Here is a 14775-nt window from a genome sequence, read left to right as displayed (position 1 = left end):
ATGCTGATTTCCAGGCTTGCGGGGAGCGCTAGGAGTGAGTGAGGTTGTGTAGCCCGTGGATGGGTGTGGCCTGTGTAGTGGGTGGGAATGATGCAGCCTGGGAATCCCTCATCGGATAGTGGTGGGTTGCAAGTTAAGTTTATAAGGGTGGACAATCATAACATTGGTAAGCCGGTTTTCCAGTGGTTAATTAGGCCCAACTTATTCTCTTGGGCTTGGGCCCTCGTGTGGGCTGCAGGTGTGTCATTTTAGTGTTACTGTTAAGTCATTCAGATATGGTGTAGGATCATGTCATGTTAAACAAAAATGATAAACATCTAAGTAGTTGGAATCTCAATTATCCCAACTAGTTAGACGCACAAGTGCATTCGTGAGTTTTGCATGAAGCATATAAAATATTGTTTATACAACTTAACAGCTGTGATAACTCAAATACGTGTTCCTGAGATCCCTATACCATAATTGCATGCTAAATGATTCATTGTACAAACACGGATTCATTTCAACATCAATTAAATAGAGAATTAATTGGAGTTCGACCAGGAAGGAGGTGTGTCATTTTAGTGTCACTGTTAAGTCATTCAGATATGGTGTAGGATCATGTCATGTTAAACAAAAATGATAAACATCTAAGCAGTTGGAATCTCAATTATCCCAACTAGTTAGACGCATAAGTGCATATCCCTACCATAATTGCATGCTAAATGATTCATTGTACAAACACGGATTCATTTCAACATCAATTAAACAGAGAATTAATTGGAGTTCAACCAGGAAGGATTGAGATAACTGGAATATCTGCTCTTAGGATACATATCGCTATTGGGAAAAAAAAAATAAAGATAGAGAAGTTTTTTTTTTTCCTGAAAAAAAAAATACATGTAGCCTTCCAATACGTTCCCACCTTATTGGGTTTTGAAATCCACAAAGGTATTGAACAATAATAACAAGAACAAAGAAGAGAACAATAGTGTACAGGAAAATACCTTTTTTACACAGAAAAAAGAATTCCGCCTTCTTTTTTATTTAGGCAGGACGAATGTTGAAGGGTCTTCGTCATTAATCCATCCATATTTCTCCATGAATGGGTTAGCCAGTGTCTTTGGTGGGTAGTTATCAATGCTGTCTTTCCACACATTTGGTCCATCACCCAAGTCCCTCACCACCTCCCACAAACAGCTGTTGCACTTAAACCCTGCACCAAAGCTTATCATTAACACTCTGTCTCCCTTCTTCAGCCTCTTCTTGGCCTCCATGTAACCCAAAACATACCATAGACTGCTAGCCGATGTGTTCCCGAATCGATGCAGAGTCATTCTCGCTGGCTCTAAATCATACTCGCTTAATTCCAGACTCATACCAAGTCCATCGATCACTGCCTTGCCACCTGTGTGAACACAGAAGTGGTCAACACCAGTCTTGAAATTAATCAATGGCCTAGGAGAATTAGAATTAGACCCTCCTTTGGTTGAGCTAACGGTGGTCAGTTTTCGAACAAGAGTGACCACCATGAACCGAATCAGCTCCGAAATTGGCAGGATTTTGGGAGCTGTGACTTTCAAATTGTCGACGAGTGCGCGGGTTGCGGCTTTGGGGAGGGACTTGTCGAGGTGAATCCCTTGTCTTCCTTGTGAATCCTCTGTTTGAACGCAGCAATTGTAAGAGTCATCTTTGGATCCGTGGTGGGTTCTGACTAGACACTTGAGCTTCAACATGGATTTGTTCTTCAAAGCTCGATTGTTTGTCAAAAGAACTGCACACCCACCACTCCGAAACAAACAATTTGAAAGAATCATCGATCTGTCATTCCCGGAATACCAATTTGGACTCAGAGACTCTGAAGACACGACGAGTGCGTACTTGTTCTTGTAAGACTTGAAAATGCTTTCAACAATATTGACAGATATCAAACTCGCACTACAACCCATCGAGGTGAGATTAAAGACCTTGATGTCTTCCCTCATCTTGTAGTGATTCACAATCATGGCGGACAAAGAAGGAGCCACTGATTGCATTGACACATTAACAACAAGAATATCGATTTCTTGAGCAGAAATTCCTGACCTGGTCAGAAGCTTTTGAATGGTATCTTGGAAGAATTCCTCCATCTCCAAAATCCCATCTTGAAGAGTTGGGTTTTCTTCTCTGCCTTCGAACATGATTCTTGGTGCGTAGGTTTGCTCTCCAATCCCAGAACTCACAATGGCTTTCAAGAGAAACTTGTACTCAATGAGACCCAGAGCTTTCTGCCTCTTTATAACCTCCCCAGAGAACTCTGTATCGACCATTCTATCATCACTTGGTTTGTAACATTCATAGTCTAGTACATAACATTCTTGGTCTCTTTTTCTATCAATCCACTTCCAGATCATGAAGAGAAATTGATATATCAAGAATGTATAGACTAACATCAGAAACCCCATTTGAAATCAGAGAAAAGCAGATGAAGAGACAGAAGTACTGAGGGAAGGAAAGAAAAAAAACAGAGGAGGCAGAGGTTTATATGGCTCTGCAACAAGTGTGCAACTTTTGTTTTGTCAGATGGAAATCATAAAAGCTTAGACTTATTTATAAGAGTGTGTATGTGGGAGTGGGGGTGGGGGTGGGGGGTTGAGATCCCCTCCAATTACCAACTAATTGGAGAATTACTAATTGATTGCCGGGTGTCAATTGGCCCATTTTGACATAGGAAACAATTTTAATGTATCCGTAATAAATTTCATTAAAAATATACATAACAAATTTGTGTAAATGGATATTGAGGGTGTAGCTTATAATATTTTAGAAAAATTAAAGATAATTCTCTAAGTTAAAAGTTTTTTTTTCAATAAGAACACTCAAATAAGTTTTGTTCCATGAGATCCATAAAATTTAAAACAATATTTCGTAAAAGACAAAAAGTTATAAACAATTATTTTATTGACATAAATACCATCTTTTTTCCCATTTGATACCCAAATCGGATCTTCCTACTCCGAAAATTATTCCAACCAATCAATAGATGGGGATAGTGAGCCTAAGTTTGGCCAATACTCCCGTGGTGGTTGCTTGAGGCGGCGTTGTCTCTAGTGGCCGGATTTGACTATTTTCTTCATGGTTGGCCTCAGCTTCAATGTCTGATTTCGGTGAAACCAGCAGCTGACGTTGGCAAATGATGGCATGGAGATTAGTTGTGGTGCTCCAACGTTTCTCTTTGGTGGGTCAACGACCTTGATCGGTGGTCAGACGATGTTAGTCCACCTTGGTCGTGGAATCTGTTGATATGTTATATGTTTCAACCTGTTGATATTATCTCTGTTTTTATTAGATATGTCTTTTACTAAATTTGTTTTATTATATCTATGTTCATTATATATGTTTGAACATTGAAACGCGAGAATTTTATTTGGTAATGTCACCACAATGATGGTCGAAATACAAGAACTTCATTTAAACATATATAATATCATCAGATCCAGAACATATATAATATCCAAAACATATATAATTTCGGCATATCCAATACAAATATAATATCAACATATTCAAAACAGATATAATATTCACGAAATTAGAAAGTTTCACTCATTTTACCAAATCCAGTTCCAAAGATGATGTGCCTTGCTCCGGTGAGTTTATTTTGTGATGTTGATGATCGCCGACGTTGGCTTGGATAGAACTGTTTTTCCAACGACGATTTACGATTTCACCAAGCTTTTTCGGCAACTCATGTGATCATCGATGGTCGGTGATGATTGGGCTTTGGTTGAATTGCCATGAAGCTTCATTTAGGTGGTTTGTTCCTCAGGAACGATGGTTGGACGATAGACTTCTTTTTCGCAGGCGCAAGGAAGAAGAAGAAATATCTTTGACAATGTAAGGATATTTTAGTAAGTTCATAATTTTTGCCTTTATTTCTAAAATTAGTTTTGACTTGTCCATATTCAAATGCAACTCTCACATTAGTTTGTGTCATTATCCTAAGACACTTATAGGTGATCAATCAAGCTGTTTGATTATAATTTGGCTATTTTGATTAGACATGGCATTAATCCCAGAAAGAGACCATGCATTTGAATCAAATTGTGTTGCGTATTATGTAAGTTAGTTCAAAGAATCAATTACCTACTACATAAACAGCATAAGAGTAATCCAATTTATCCCCTAATCGCTACCATACATATAAGGGTGTAAAATAAATATCTATGTTTACATCATTGATTTGAAACATATGAGACCCAAAACAGTGGACCCTACTTGTCTATCTCACTCATCCACACCATTAAAAAGTGATTATTATTTTACATCCTTACTTTAAACCCTGAGAATTCATATATATATATATATATACACACACACATGTATGATAATTGAGGCAACTTGTTGGGTATCAAATTTAGTTTCATTTTAATGTACCTCTCTGTCGCTCGTTTCTTTTCCAAAGCTACGTCAAACATTTATTAAGTTTTTGACAAGTCCCAAATCTCATCTAGTATGACTCGTGTCGAGTTGAATTATATATTAAAAATTTCTTGAGGCTATCTTTGCACGAAAGTAGTGATTTGTAACAACCCAAGTTAAATATGGATTGATAATACCCAAAATCACCCTCCACTAGAATGATGGCGAGTGACGTGGAGATGTTGATGGACTGATCGTAGTACCGAACAAGCTCGCTCCGAGCTCCTGACCAAGGTATAGTCAAAGTAACAAGCCGATAAGGTGGCATCCGAGTATTGTGGCCTAGTCAAGAAGACATCTTGGTACTAAATCGATCATCATCACCTTGGAAATCTTGGGTGGCCGAATACCAAGAGAAACTGAGAGCCCTAAAGGAGGCATACTTTAATTAGGATTTAGGAAAATGAACCAAGATGGGATTCACCCTCCTCAAAATCCGCCTAAAAATCAAGAATGCATAGATCTACCCCTACCAAAATTAAACCTCTCACACTCATATAAAATGGGGTCTCCAACCAGCTCCATGTAAACGATTCTGAATCCTGCACTTTTGATTGTTAGTCTAAAGAAAGAGCTTCGAGCACTTCCAGCTAATATCATCTCAAACTGACTTGAGAGTCGAAAAGGTTAACTGAGAACAAACTCGGGGGCCTCCCTAGCTTATGTTTTCTCCTTTGTAGGAAGAGAATGACAATCGAACAATCATCTCTGACAGTTAATCCGACCATCTGATACGACTCCAAAACCGAGCTAGTTTAATTTGAACATCATCACCGATAATTCGAAGAAACAACAATATCTCTAGCTAATACGAATTAATGCCATATTAAACACTTGATTATAAAACTTCTTTGATGCTCAAACTCGATATTTGAAGGAAGAACGAGAAACAGAGCATAATTAATACTTTGACAAACGAAACCAGAGAAGGAAAAAAAAAAAAAAAAAAAAAAAAAAAAAAAGATGCATAGTGAGTAAACAGCAGGGCATGGGTGTGGCTGGTATCATTCCAGTCAATTCCACTCATTACAGTCATTACATCATCATTAATTGCACTTCGTGACATTATAAAGCAAGTATCATCGACGGTTGTGTTGGGTGGAATTTTCAGAATTTTCAGTTCAACCGTAAAAATGGTTCTAAATACTTGTTCTTCGACACGTACGATTCTCTGCAGAGACGGTCTCTTGCTATATCTATGAAGTATGAAGGACATAAGCCATGCGAGGAATTAACCACTTAACGTCCGAGCCCCATACATGCACTTGGGTGGACGTCTCACTTTGACTTGTTATATCAACATTGTTGTGCCCACCACATTCGACAAGGTCATCGCACACATTGACTTGCGTAATTTAGAACACAAAATTCCACACTGACGCGGTCATCATTTTTGGACCTATATATTTATATATATTAAGTTATTAACCTTTAATTCTTTAGTATTCTCAATTATTCCAAGTATACATAGCATCCATTGAGTAGAGCGAAAATATTGATTTTCAATGTTAATGAAAAAACTCGTGAAACGTCTTCAAATATGCTCCTCATTCGAGCTTTTCTTTTCCAGCGGAACCACCTTGTAATCTGTATTGCTACCTTAAGCGTTACTGTTTTAACAGCAATCGACTGTCTCTCCTGTCTTCATCATGCATGGTAGGTCGTCATTAATAATCTATCTAACTAGCTAATTGTATGTCTTAAATACTAATGGCCCACAATATGCATGTTAGACCGAAGTTAAACGACACCATATTCATATGCATGTCAAGTTGTTTGACTCGTTGAAGCTGATGGATCGACTTTGATCAGCTGACTGGGTCTAACAAGGCAATTTGGACGTGCAATATTATATTATCTAAAATGATATATATTCATAATTTTTTCATCCATAAACTTACATAATCTATGTAGCAAGCAAAAAAGACATACCACATAGATTAAAAAAAACAAATTTTATTAAAGAAACCACGTAGGCATATCACATGTTTATGTAAATTTATGGATATTTATTTTATGGATGTATAGTGATTCCGTTATATTATATATATGATACGATCTTATATGCGTAATATTTGATGATGACAACGTAATTAAGCCCTATCTATATACAATCCAAATAGTCAAATTACGCAACCCACTAATTAATGATAAAAGTGTACGGTCGGAGACAATAGATATATATATCCTAGTTGACCCCTAGCCAGCGAGTAATTGTTGCAGGTTAACTTGCAATCAAAGTAGCAACTTGTGGCTTTCATCATAAATATCTTTTTTGGACTTCAAAGTCATGAGTATTACTCCAAAGTCAAAGACTGATCAATTATTTAAATTAATCAATTTACAACCATTGAAATTGAATTCAAATCTTTGATGCTTATCCGATACATTGTTGGGATATACACATGTGACGAGTCTCGTATGGATTAAGTATAAGAAAGTTAAATGATTCATATACACAGATGATTCTTAATCTATTACTTTTAGATTAATTAGATGAATTTCAAAAGTATATGTTAGTCGCGTATGTTTATGGTATACAGCTACAAACATGGAAACTTTCCGATTAAATCTCCCCAACATGCATAATAATCATTTGATCATTTCCCAAGTTCGGAGACTCACTCGACTCAATTTCACTTAATAGCTCAACAACTAGCACGCGCCTTAGTTGGTCCAAAACAATGGCCTTTTAATTGTAGGACAATGTTAGAGACCCTCAAAATTCGATCTCCAAAAGTTCCCCAAATCTATGTGGCATTAAAATAACCATTGATTAAAAACACACATGTAGGGCACACTTCACATCCAACACTTCACATTAAATGAAGGTCTTTTGGGATCACTTTTTGGGGGTCTCAAGCATTATCCTTAATTGTATGCACGGTGTGACAGTAAAACCTAGGGTTGGATATTACTACCTACATATGGAGTGAACCATGTTGATTCGATTGATTTGGGATTCTTATAAAGAGGATAAACATTATTAATGAAATATAAAGAGGATAAACATATTGATTATGTGTAAGTCATGAGCAATGTGATTTATAAGTAAAGATTCAATCTCTCTCAATCAAAAGGACTCGTTAGGAGAAAAATGTGCAGACTTTAGACCTAAAGCAACAATGCATCTTTGAGTTGAATTTATGCGGTGCACTCACCAGTTTCTTATTTATAACATGATATCTAAACATAGACTCGATCCTAAAAGACCTCTATAGTGCCCATGTTGTCCCTCGCATAATCAAGCATACATGGTCACACGTGCGGGAAAATGTTAAAAATTTATATTCCACATCCCCCAATGTGGTTTATAAATAAAGATCGAAAGTTGTTACAAGTTAATATGTCCCACATCATTGCTTGAACATTTTTCTTTGAGCTCAAGTACCATTAAGTGAGATGACTTATGGAGGAACAAAGTCTCGTGGGTCCAGTGTATTCACGGGAACCAATAAATTCAATGTGGACAATATCCTAGATGGGATGGGAGGGGCTCCAATTATCTCCCAAAAATCATGTTAAATCATAATTTTTATTTTTAAAAATGACACATTAGAGTTTAGGAGTTAGAAATTAGTGTTTAGGGTTTAGAACTTAATTTTTAGTATTTGGGGTTTAGAGAATAAGATTTAAGGTTTAGGGCTTAGAAATTTTTTTCCCAAAATCAACTATATTCTAACTTTAATCACACTAAAATATTTAATCACACATTTTAATTCATGGTTTAGCTTATTTTTAGGGAGAATTGGAGCCGAAATTGAAGCCCCCTATCCCATTATGGATGTGAGTAGGGCTGTGAAAATTAACCGAAAAAACCGAACCGTCCGACCGAACCGACCGATTGGACGGTTCTTATAATACATGTAAATGAAAACCGAATTGATCGGTTATGCTACGTTAAAAAAACCGAAAATTCGGTCGGTTTTTTATTTATCAAGACAAACCGATCAAACCGACCGAAATTATATATTTATAAATATTAAATATATAATATAGTTAAGTAAGTTAAAGTTTTACAAATGTACAAATTTACAAGTTTACTTATAAAATTATAATCTTTTATTCTTAATAATTTCTTATTACTAATGACTTAAATATATTATAATGATAATTGTAATTTGGACCATTGAATTTTGAATCAATGGCCCAAGTGTGGTCCTTAGACCTTAAATTCGTTTTTTACTTTAGTCTTTCAATCTTTCTTTACTTCTTTGAATTATGGATATTGGATGTGCAACATATGCCTTATGGGCAAGGGCCAAATGGCTATTTAATTTTTCACATATTTAGCTAGTATACTAAGTTAGTGTATCAAGCCCAAATATTTGACCAATAACCAAAAAACCGAAAAACCGACCATAATAACCGAAAACCGTTGGGCGGTTTTCATGTCAAGTTAAGCGTGACCGTTGGTTATCGGTTTTCCATATCTAAAAAAACCGAAATTTCGGCCCGGGTGTCCCAATGTAAAATAACCGACCAAACCGACCGATTCATACCCCTAGATGTGAGTAGAGTTGTGATTTTTCACACAAGTCAACGATGAACATTAATTACATACATGGACCCTTGTATTCTCTTTAATTCGGTCAACAATAATTGCAGCCAAATTAGGTGTGTGCACTATTCATGATCAGCAGGAACTTGATTTCAACTGTCATAATAATATTAACCAAACATACCACACACAACAGTTACATCGATGGTACTAGGTACTATTTGATCATCGAATTTGTTTCTTCTAGTTACTCAGGAAGGTAATTCAAAAAATTGGCAAAGGAAGTGTTTTATTAGCATAATTAGACATGCATCTAAGTCATCAAGTTCGAGTCCTCCACTCAACTTAATTTCGAAAATAAAAAATTTACGACTTAAGTTTAGCTAACTCCAAACTTTTAGGATAAAGACTCGATTGATGATGATAACCTAAGTCATCAATGATAACGGTAGAAAGAGGTGGTGGATAGTTTTTTGCATGCCCTCGATCACCTTAAGTTGTCGTAGGGATTGGTAATTAACCAATTTCAGACACGGGATTGGATATTTTCTTGGGGATTCATTTATTTTGAATCCAAATCCTATCCAACAAAATATTACAGTTAAGGCCCAATTCGTGAGAAGGTCAGTCTTGATTCACGAAGGACTCTCAATAAACCTATAGCCTATAGGGCCTCCATAAAAAACACCTTACATAGTAGGCCCACTGCATTGCAGACTGGGCAGAGAGTGGACAAGTATTTGATGCCCGATAACTGGAGATTGAATGTAGGTCCAGCCAACTTTTTAAGGCCCAGTGCGGGACAAGACCGATGTTGAGCTAATCCATGGGCAGCATGGAGGAGTTTTTTTTTTTTAAGTGGTCCAACTGGTCCACAGCGCACTGTTGCTATATACCCTATCAACAGGGGGTGCTGGGGCTCTGCTGTAATAAAATTACAATAGGCTCCGTTGTAATGGCTATTTGAGACAAAAAAAAATATATTTTATTTTGAAAAAATTATAGATGTGTAGTTTATGGTCTAACGAATCCAACGATATATTTTTATTCAAAACAAAAATCATATGCTATATGAAAAATGCTTAACAATTTTAGACAGTCTGATATAAACTCAAAACATTCGGTGTCTAGATCACGATGAATTTGATTTTTGTTTCGAACAAAAAATATACCATTGGATTCGTTAGATCATAAACTACACATCTATCATTTTTTCAAAATAAAATAAAAAAAAAAATTTGTCTCAAATTGCCATTATAGCAGGGCCTGTTATAATTTTATTACAGCAGACCCCTGCCACCCATCAACTGGTCCACATCTCTCACTGTTGCAATATATATACCCTATCAACTTTACTCGTATACTCCAAAACTGTTATAATTGTATTTGTAATAAGCCATCTAAAGTTTAAACCAAAATATTAGGAATCTCAGTAAAAAGCATTCAAGTTATCCCAGTTGTGAATCATGTCCCTTGATTAATGTAAATGTACGGGCCTACAAAACTTTGTGATTGAACCAGATAGTGATACATCCACTACAGGGATAATTGAGATGTTTTTTACTGGAATCCCTATCACTTCTGAAGTTTAAAATGGTGCTGATGATATTTCTTACAAAAGCACTACATGTCCATAATTTTGGTATGCATAAGTGTATAAATCTAGGTAGCATAAGGAGAAGTGTGAGGATCATTTAATACAAAATGACCCCTCACACTTCTCCTCATGCCACCTAGATTATGGACATCAAAATTATATACATATATTATTTTGGTATTTCTTATGACCATTTATGATAATGATTCTTTAATTATATATTCCATTAAAAAACTTAACTACAACGATAATAGACAAAAACAATTGCAATTTATTTTATATCCAATGAATAGCGGTTGTGATTCTTTTACTTTACACCCGCGAATCAACGGTCAATCTCTACACAATGATGTATACACGCACGTGTTCTTTGTTCTTTACACTCTCTCTCATGTTCTTGGATTTGTTTGGCCGGCCATTCCAAATCTTCCAATAAACCGGCTCAACGGCCGGCTTTGGAAGAAAACGACGAAGTACTGGAATTCGACGAAACACTCCCTGGTCCCCCGGTTGCATAGAATAGGTCCGATAAGTGATTTCCCAAATCATCAGGGGCAAATCTGACCAATTCCTCACTCCCAACTGCCCTCCTAATGACCATCCGATGCATGGCGTAAAATTCCCGATATGCCGGCACAAGCTTCTTCGCCACCGAAACTTTAATCTCTTCTCGGAGTTTGGAGTTCGGGATCACCCACGAGCTCTGCTTCTTGTACGTCTCTTCAAAGGCAAAATTGAATCTCCGGAAATGATCTTTCACATGCAGAAGCGAAATATCGCCCGTTGGATTTTCCGGTAACGAAGCTAATACTTTGCTCCATCCCATTCGCTGCGTATTGCTTCACTTTCGCCTCGTGCTTTTCAATCCATTCGTCTCCCAATAGGGAGTTCAGGTTCGACGTTCGGACCTTAACGACGACGTATTGCAGATTATTGGCTAAAAACAGATACGACAGTGCCACGTCCTTGTAGAGCTCTGCTTTGGCGTCCAGTTTGCAGAGCAAGACAAGGACGAGCCAGTTCAGTCTCGATGAGATTGGAGACGAAATGTTGTCATCGGCTACCGGACTCCCAAAGTAGGCCTCCGGTAGCGGAGACGGCACCGTTAGTGGCCAATCGGCTAGTATATCGGCGAGGATTGCGCTGTAATCTGTGAGGAAGGTTAGGTAGTTCATTACGTAGCGCGTCAGAGGGTGGATCCTGCCGCTTGGGACCGGCTTCTTGGAGTTGTTCTTCTGAATCGCCGCTTCTAAGTCCGTTAGCATCATGCGGACCACCTCACCGAGCTTTACCAGGGAATTAACCGCCTGGGATCGGATGCCTGAGGTTGATTCGAAAGCAAAAATTGATTCAATCTCAGACCAGAGATCTGCTATGGCTTCATATAGGTCCAATGTACGAAACATTTTCTCGGGACTTTTCTTGCATTTAGCAAAATTTTCAGGGAATACGAACAGAGCCATGGCCCCCTCACGTGAAATGTCCACAAAGACGGACTCTGCAACTGACAGAGAAGCAGAGAACACTTGATCACAGAGGATTCTCTCGCCGGTGAAGATAGTTTTAACAGCAAAGTTCACTGCTTTCAACCAGGTTTTGATCTTTATTTCCACAATCTCCCAGTCCATCTTTTGAAGCTGCGAGAAAGTCAGTCTCTCCACTCCAAGATGATACAGAGCCTCATCCACAATTGATTTACGAACAACCATAGGGTAATTAACGGCTAGGCTTTGCAATGCAAGTAATAAATTGAAATTCTCCCGCTACTCAAGGTAAATGAATTCACATATAATAAAATTCAATTTTTAACTCATCATCCGGATCGCCACACGAGTTTATGAGAACATGCTTTTCATTTTGTTGATAGTAGGTAGATTGAATTATTAATCATTCCTCGGGGAACATGTTTTTCGTTTTGTTTCTTGACAATATTACTTGGTTATCAACCACTCTCCAATTAAGCCAGCTGAATGTTATGTTATTAGGTCAAAATACAAAGCCGTCTTGGCTCATATCTTAGGGTCTATTTGATATCACTTTTGTTTTTTGTTTTAGTTTTTAAAAAATAGAAAACAAAAACAAAAAAAATATTGTTTGTTTGTATTTTCTGTTTTGGTTTTATGACCAAAAACAAGTTTTCAAAACTTTTGAAAAAAAAAAAAAAATTTAAAAGTTTTGGAAACAATATTTTTTGTTTTTGTTTTTAATTTTTTGAAAACTAAAACAAAAAACGAGAAACAAAAGTGATACCAAACAGACCCTTATGTTTCAGTCACTCTCTGTCTGTTGAGCTGTGCTATTTTGTGTTTTTTTTGGTGCTATTTTGTTTTTTTTTTTGTGCTATTTTGTTTTTTTTTTATTTTGATTTTTTTTTTTGAAAGTTCCACAGGCCACACACACGCTAAGCCATGCACGAGGGGCATAAAGGCCACCACAGCGGATGGAAAACTACCCAAATCCCAAACCCCCTGGTGAGAATAAAATCCTAGACCTCAAGGTCCTGGGCAGATAACCAGACCAACCAAGCTATCTCTCATTCTCGTGCTATTATGATGTTAGTCTTCTTACAAAGACATTAAATATAAGCTCATAAAATGTATAATACTGAATTGTTTTTCACTTTTTCTTCATAATCATTTTCAAAGGGTTTTAAGTTTTTAGGTTTCCATCACCTTATATATACATACACACATATATATAATAAATGCATTGATAATTATACCAAACAATATTCAAAATTCGCGACGCTTAATTATGACCTTGAGGCTCCGTTTGGTAGGTCGTATAGAATAGTATAATATTACTATCCAATGTATAATTTAATCCTTTGATAAGTTGATGTATAATTTAATCTTATCCAGTGTTTGAAAAAAATATAATATTAACTCTGTATAGTATAATTATTATACAATACGGTGTTTGGTTTATTGTTAAACAAAATGATAGTATAAGATTTATGGTACTTTGTCTAGATTACCCCTAGTTAAAACAATAATTTTTTATTAAGAGATTTTGTCAAACATCCATGAAATGCTTTCAGTATAGACTAACTTGGAAAAAAAAAAGATCATAAAAAGCCCAAGAAAATTTATTTGCAAATGCTTTGAGTACAACTCAATTTCTCATGAAAACATCTTGACAATTCAGTCATCATAGACTCAAATATAATAGTAAATAAGTCTCTCGAATACTAGTATAAGCATAAGAATATTATACAGCTAGTCAAACAACCTCTTCACAATGGTCATCTTCACTCCATCATCAGAGCCCCAAAATAATTGTAGTGTGGCATTGTCACGAAGCAACTGGATCCTTGCATCAACACATTCATCTTCATTGAAAGCAAGTCGGGCTAACTCACCTGTAACATTCCTTTGGTCCTCCCAGATTGCCATTCCATGACCCAAACGATTAGCAGCATGTCTAAATTCCCCATTTGATTGCTTTAGGACTTCTACCGTTGCTATGTATAGTTCTAGGGTTTACTTTTTCTCTCTTCCTATATAAAGCGAGGGTGAAGGTTTTTTTTGTCATTTGACATGTTATCTCTTATACTAAGCGCTCCGTATAAAATAAAAATGAGTTGGAGGCGTTTTAATATTATACGGCCTGCATCGTATAAGAGCCACTTTTGTATAAAATTATACTATCCAGAGATTTTTAAAAAACATCCAAACACCCGATAACTTCATTAAAGGATAATTTTATACTATACGGAGTCTTATCCGGTGTACCAAACGGAGCCTGAAAGTCTCTTCTATATGTTGTTGATCCGGAGGCACTTTATAAAAATGGTGTATTTAAAATGTGGAGAAGTTTTTTGAATAAATCTCATGACATAAATTAATGTTAGAAGGTCAGCCAAGTCACAAGTGTGCCACAATCTTGGACCAAAAGGCCAGTCCAAGATTAATTATAATATATATACATATATATATGAAATTAAGAATGAAAGAATGTGTATAACATTGATCATTAGGTGTTAATTAATTATAATTATAATTTCTCCAAGCTTGCAAATTTAATTAATTTTGTAAATGGGGAGACGCGTAAGAGTATTTAAGAAAAAAGAGCCGTTAAATGTGAATTGACGGGAAAGATAGCCATGCAGTTTCTATATGTTGCCTAAATAACAACGTTACCGCGTACGTTAGTTATGACAAGATTGACAAAGACAAGCTATGTGACTGAGCGATCTAAATTACGTAGTTTGAATTTGAAGCAAAAGGCCTCAATT

General features: G+C 36.4%; 1 protein-coding gene and 1 pseudogene across 1 annotated transcript; both read right to left on the bottom strand.

Annotated features, from left to right (window-relative positions):
- Positions 1 to 822: 822 nt before the first annotated feature.
- LOC120008741 (3-ketoacyl-CoA synthase 3-like) lies at positions 823 to 2570 on the bottom strand. The gene has a single exon (XM_038859118.1). The coding sequence runs from the start codon at positions 2421 to 2423 to the stop codon at positions 1023 to 1025; it is 1401 nt and encodes a 466-aa protein (XP_038715046.1). The 5' UTR covers positions 2424 to 2570; the 3' UTR covers positions 823 to 1022.
- An 8271-nt stretch (positions 2571 to 10841) lies between these two features.
- LOC119982290 lies at positions 10842 to 12291 on the bottom strand (annotated as a pseudogene).
- Positions 12292 to 14775: the final 2484 nt, after the last annotated feature.

The sequence above is a fragment of the Tripterygium wilfordii genome, chromosome 2 (assembly GCF_013401445.1).
Source record: "Tripterygium wilfordii isolate XIE 37 chromosome 2, ASM1340144v1, whole genome shotgun sequence".
NCBI classification, from domain to species: Eukaryota; Viridiplantae; Streptophyta; class Magnoliopsida; order Celastrales; family Celastraceae; genus Tripterygium; species Tripterygium wilfordii.
Note: the sequence above shows the minus strand (reverse complement) of the source record. Positions and strands in the feature narration are given on the sequence as shown.

Bases quoted from the DNA above. Each gene is read 5' to 3' on its own strand.
- LOC120008741 (XM_038859118.1), bottom strand. From the start codon at position 2,423: ATGGGGTTTCTGATGTTAGTCTATACATTCTTGATATATCAATTTCTC.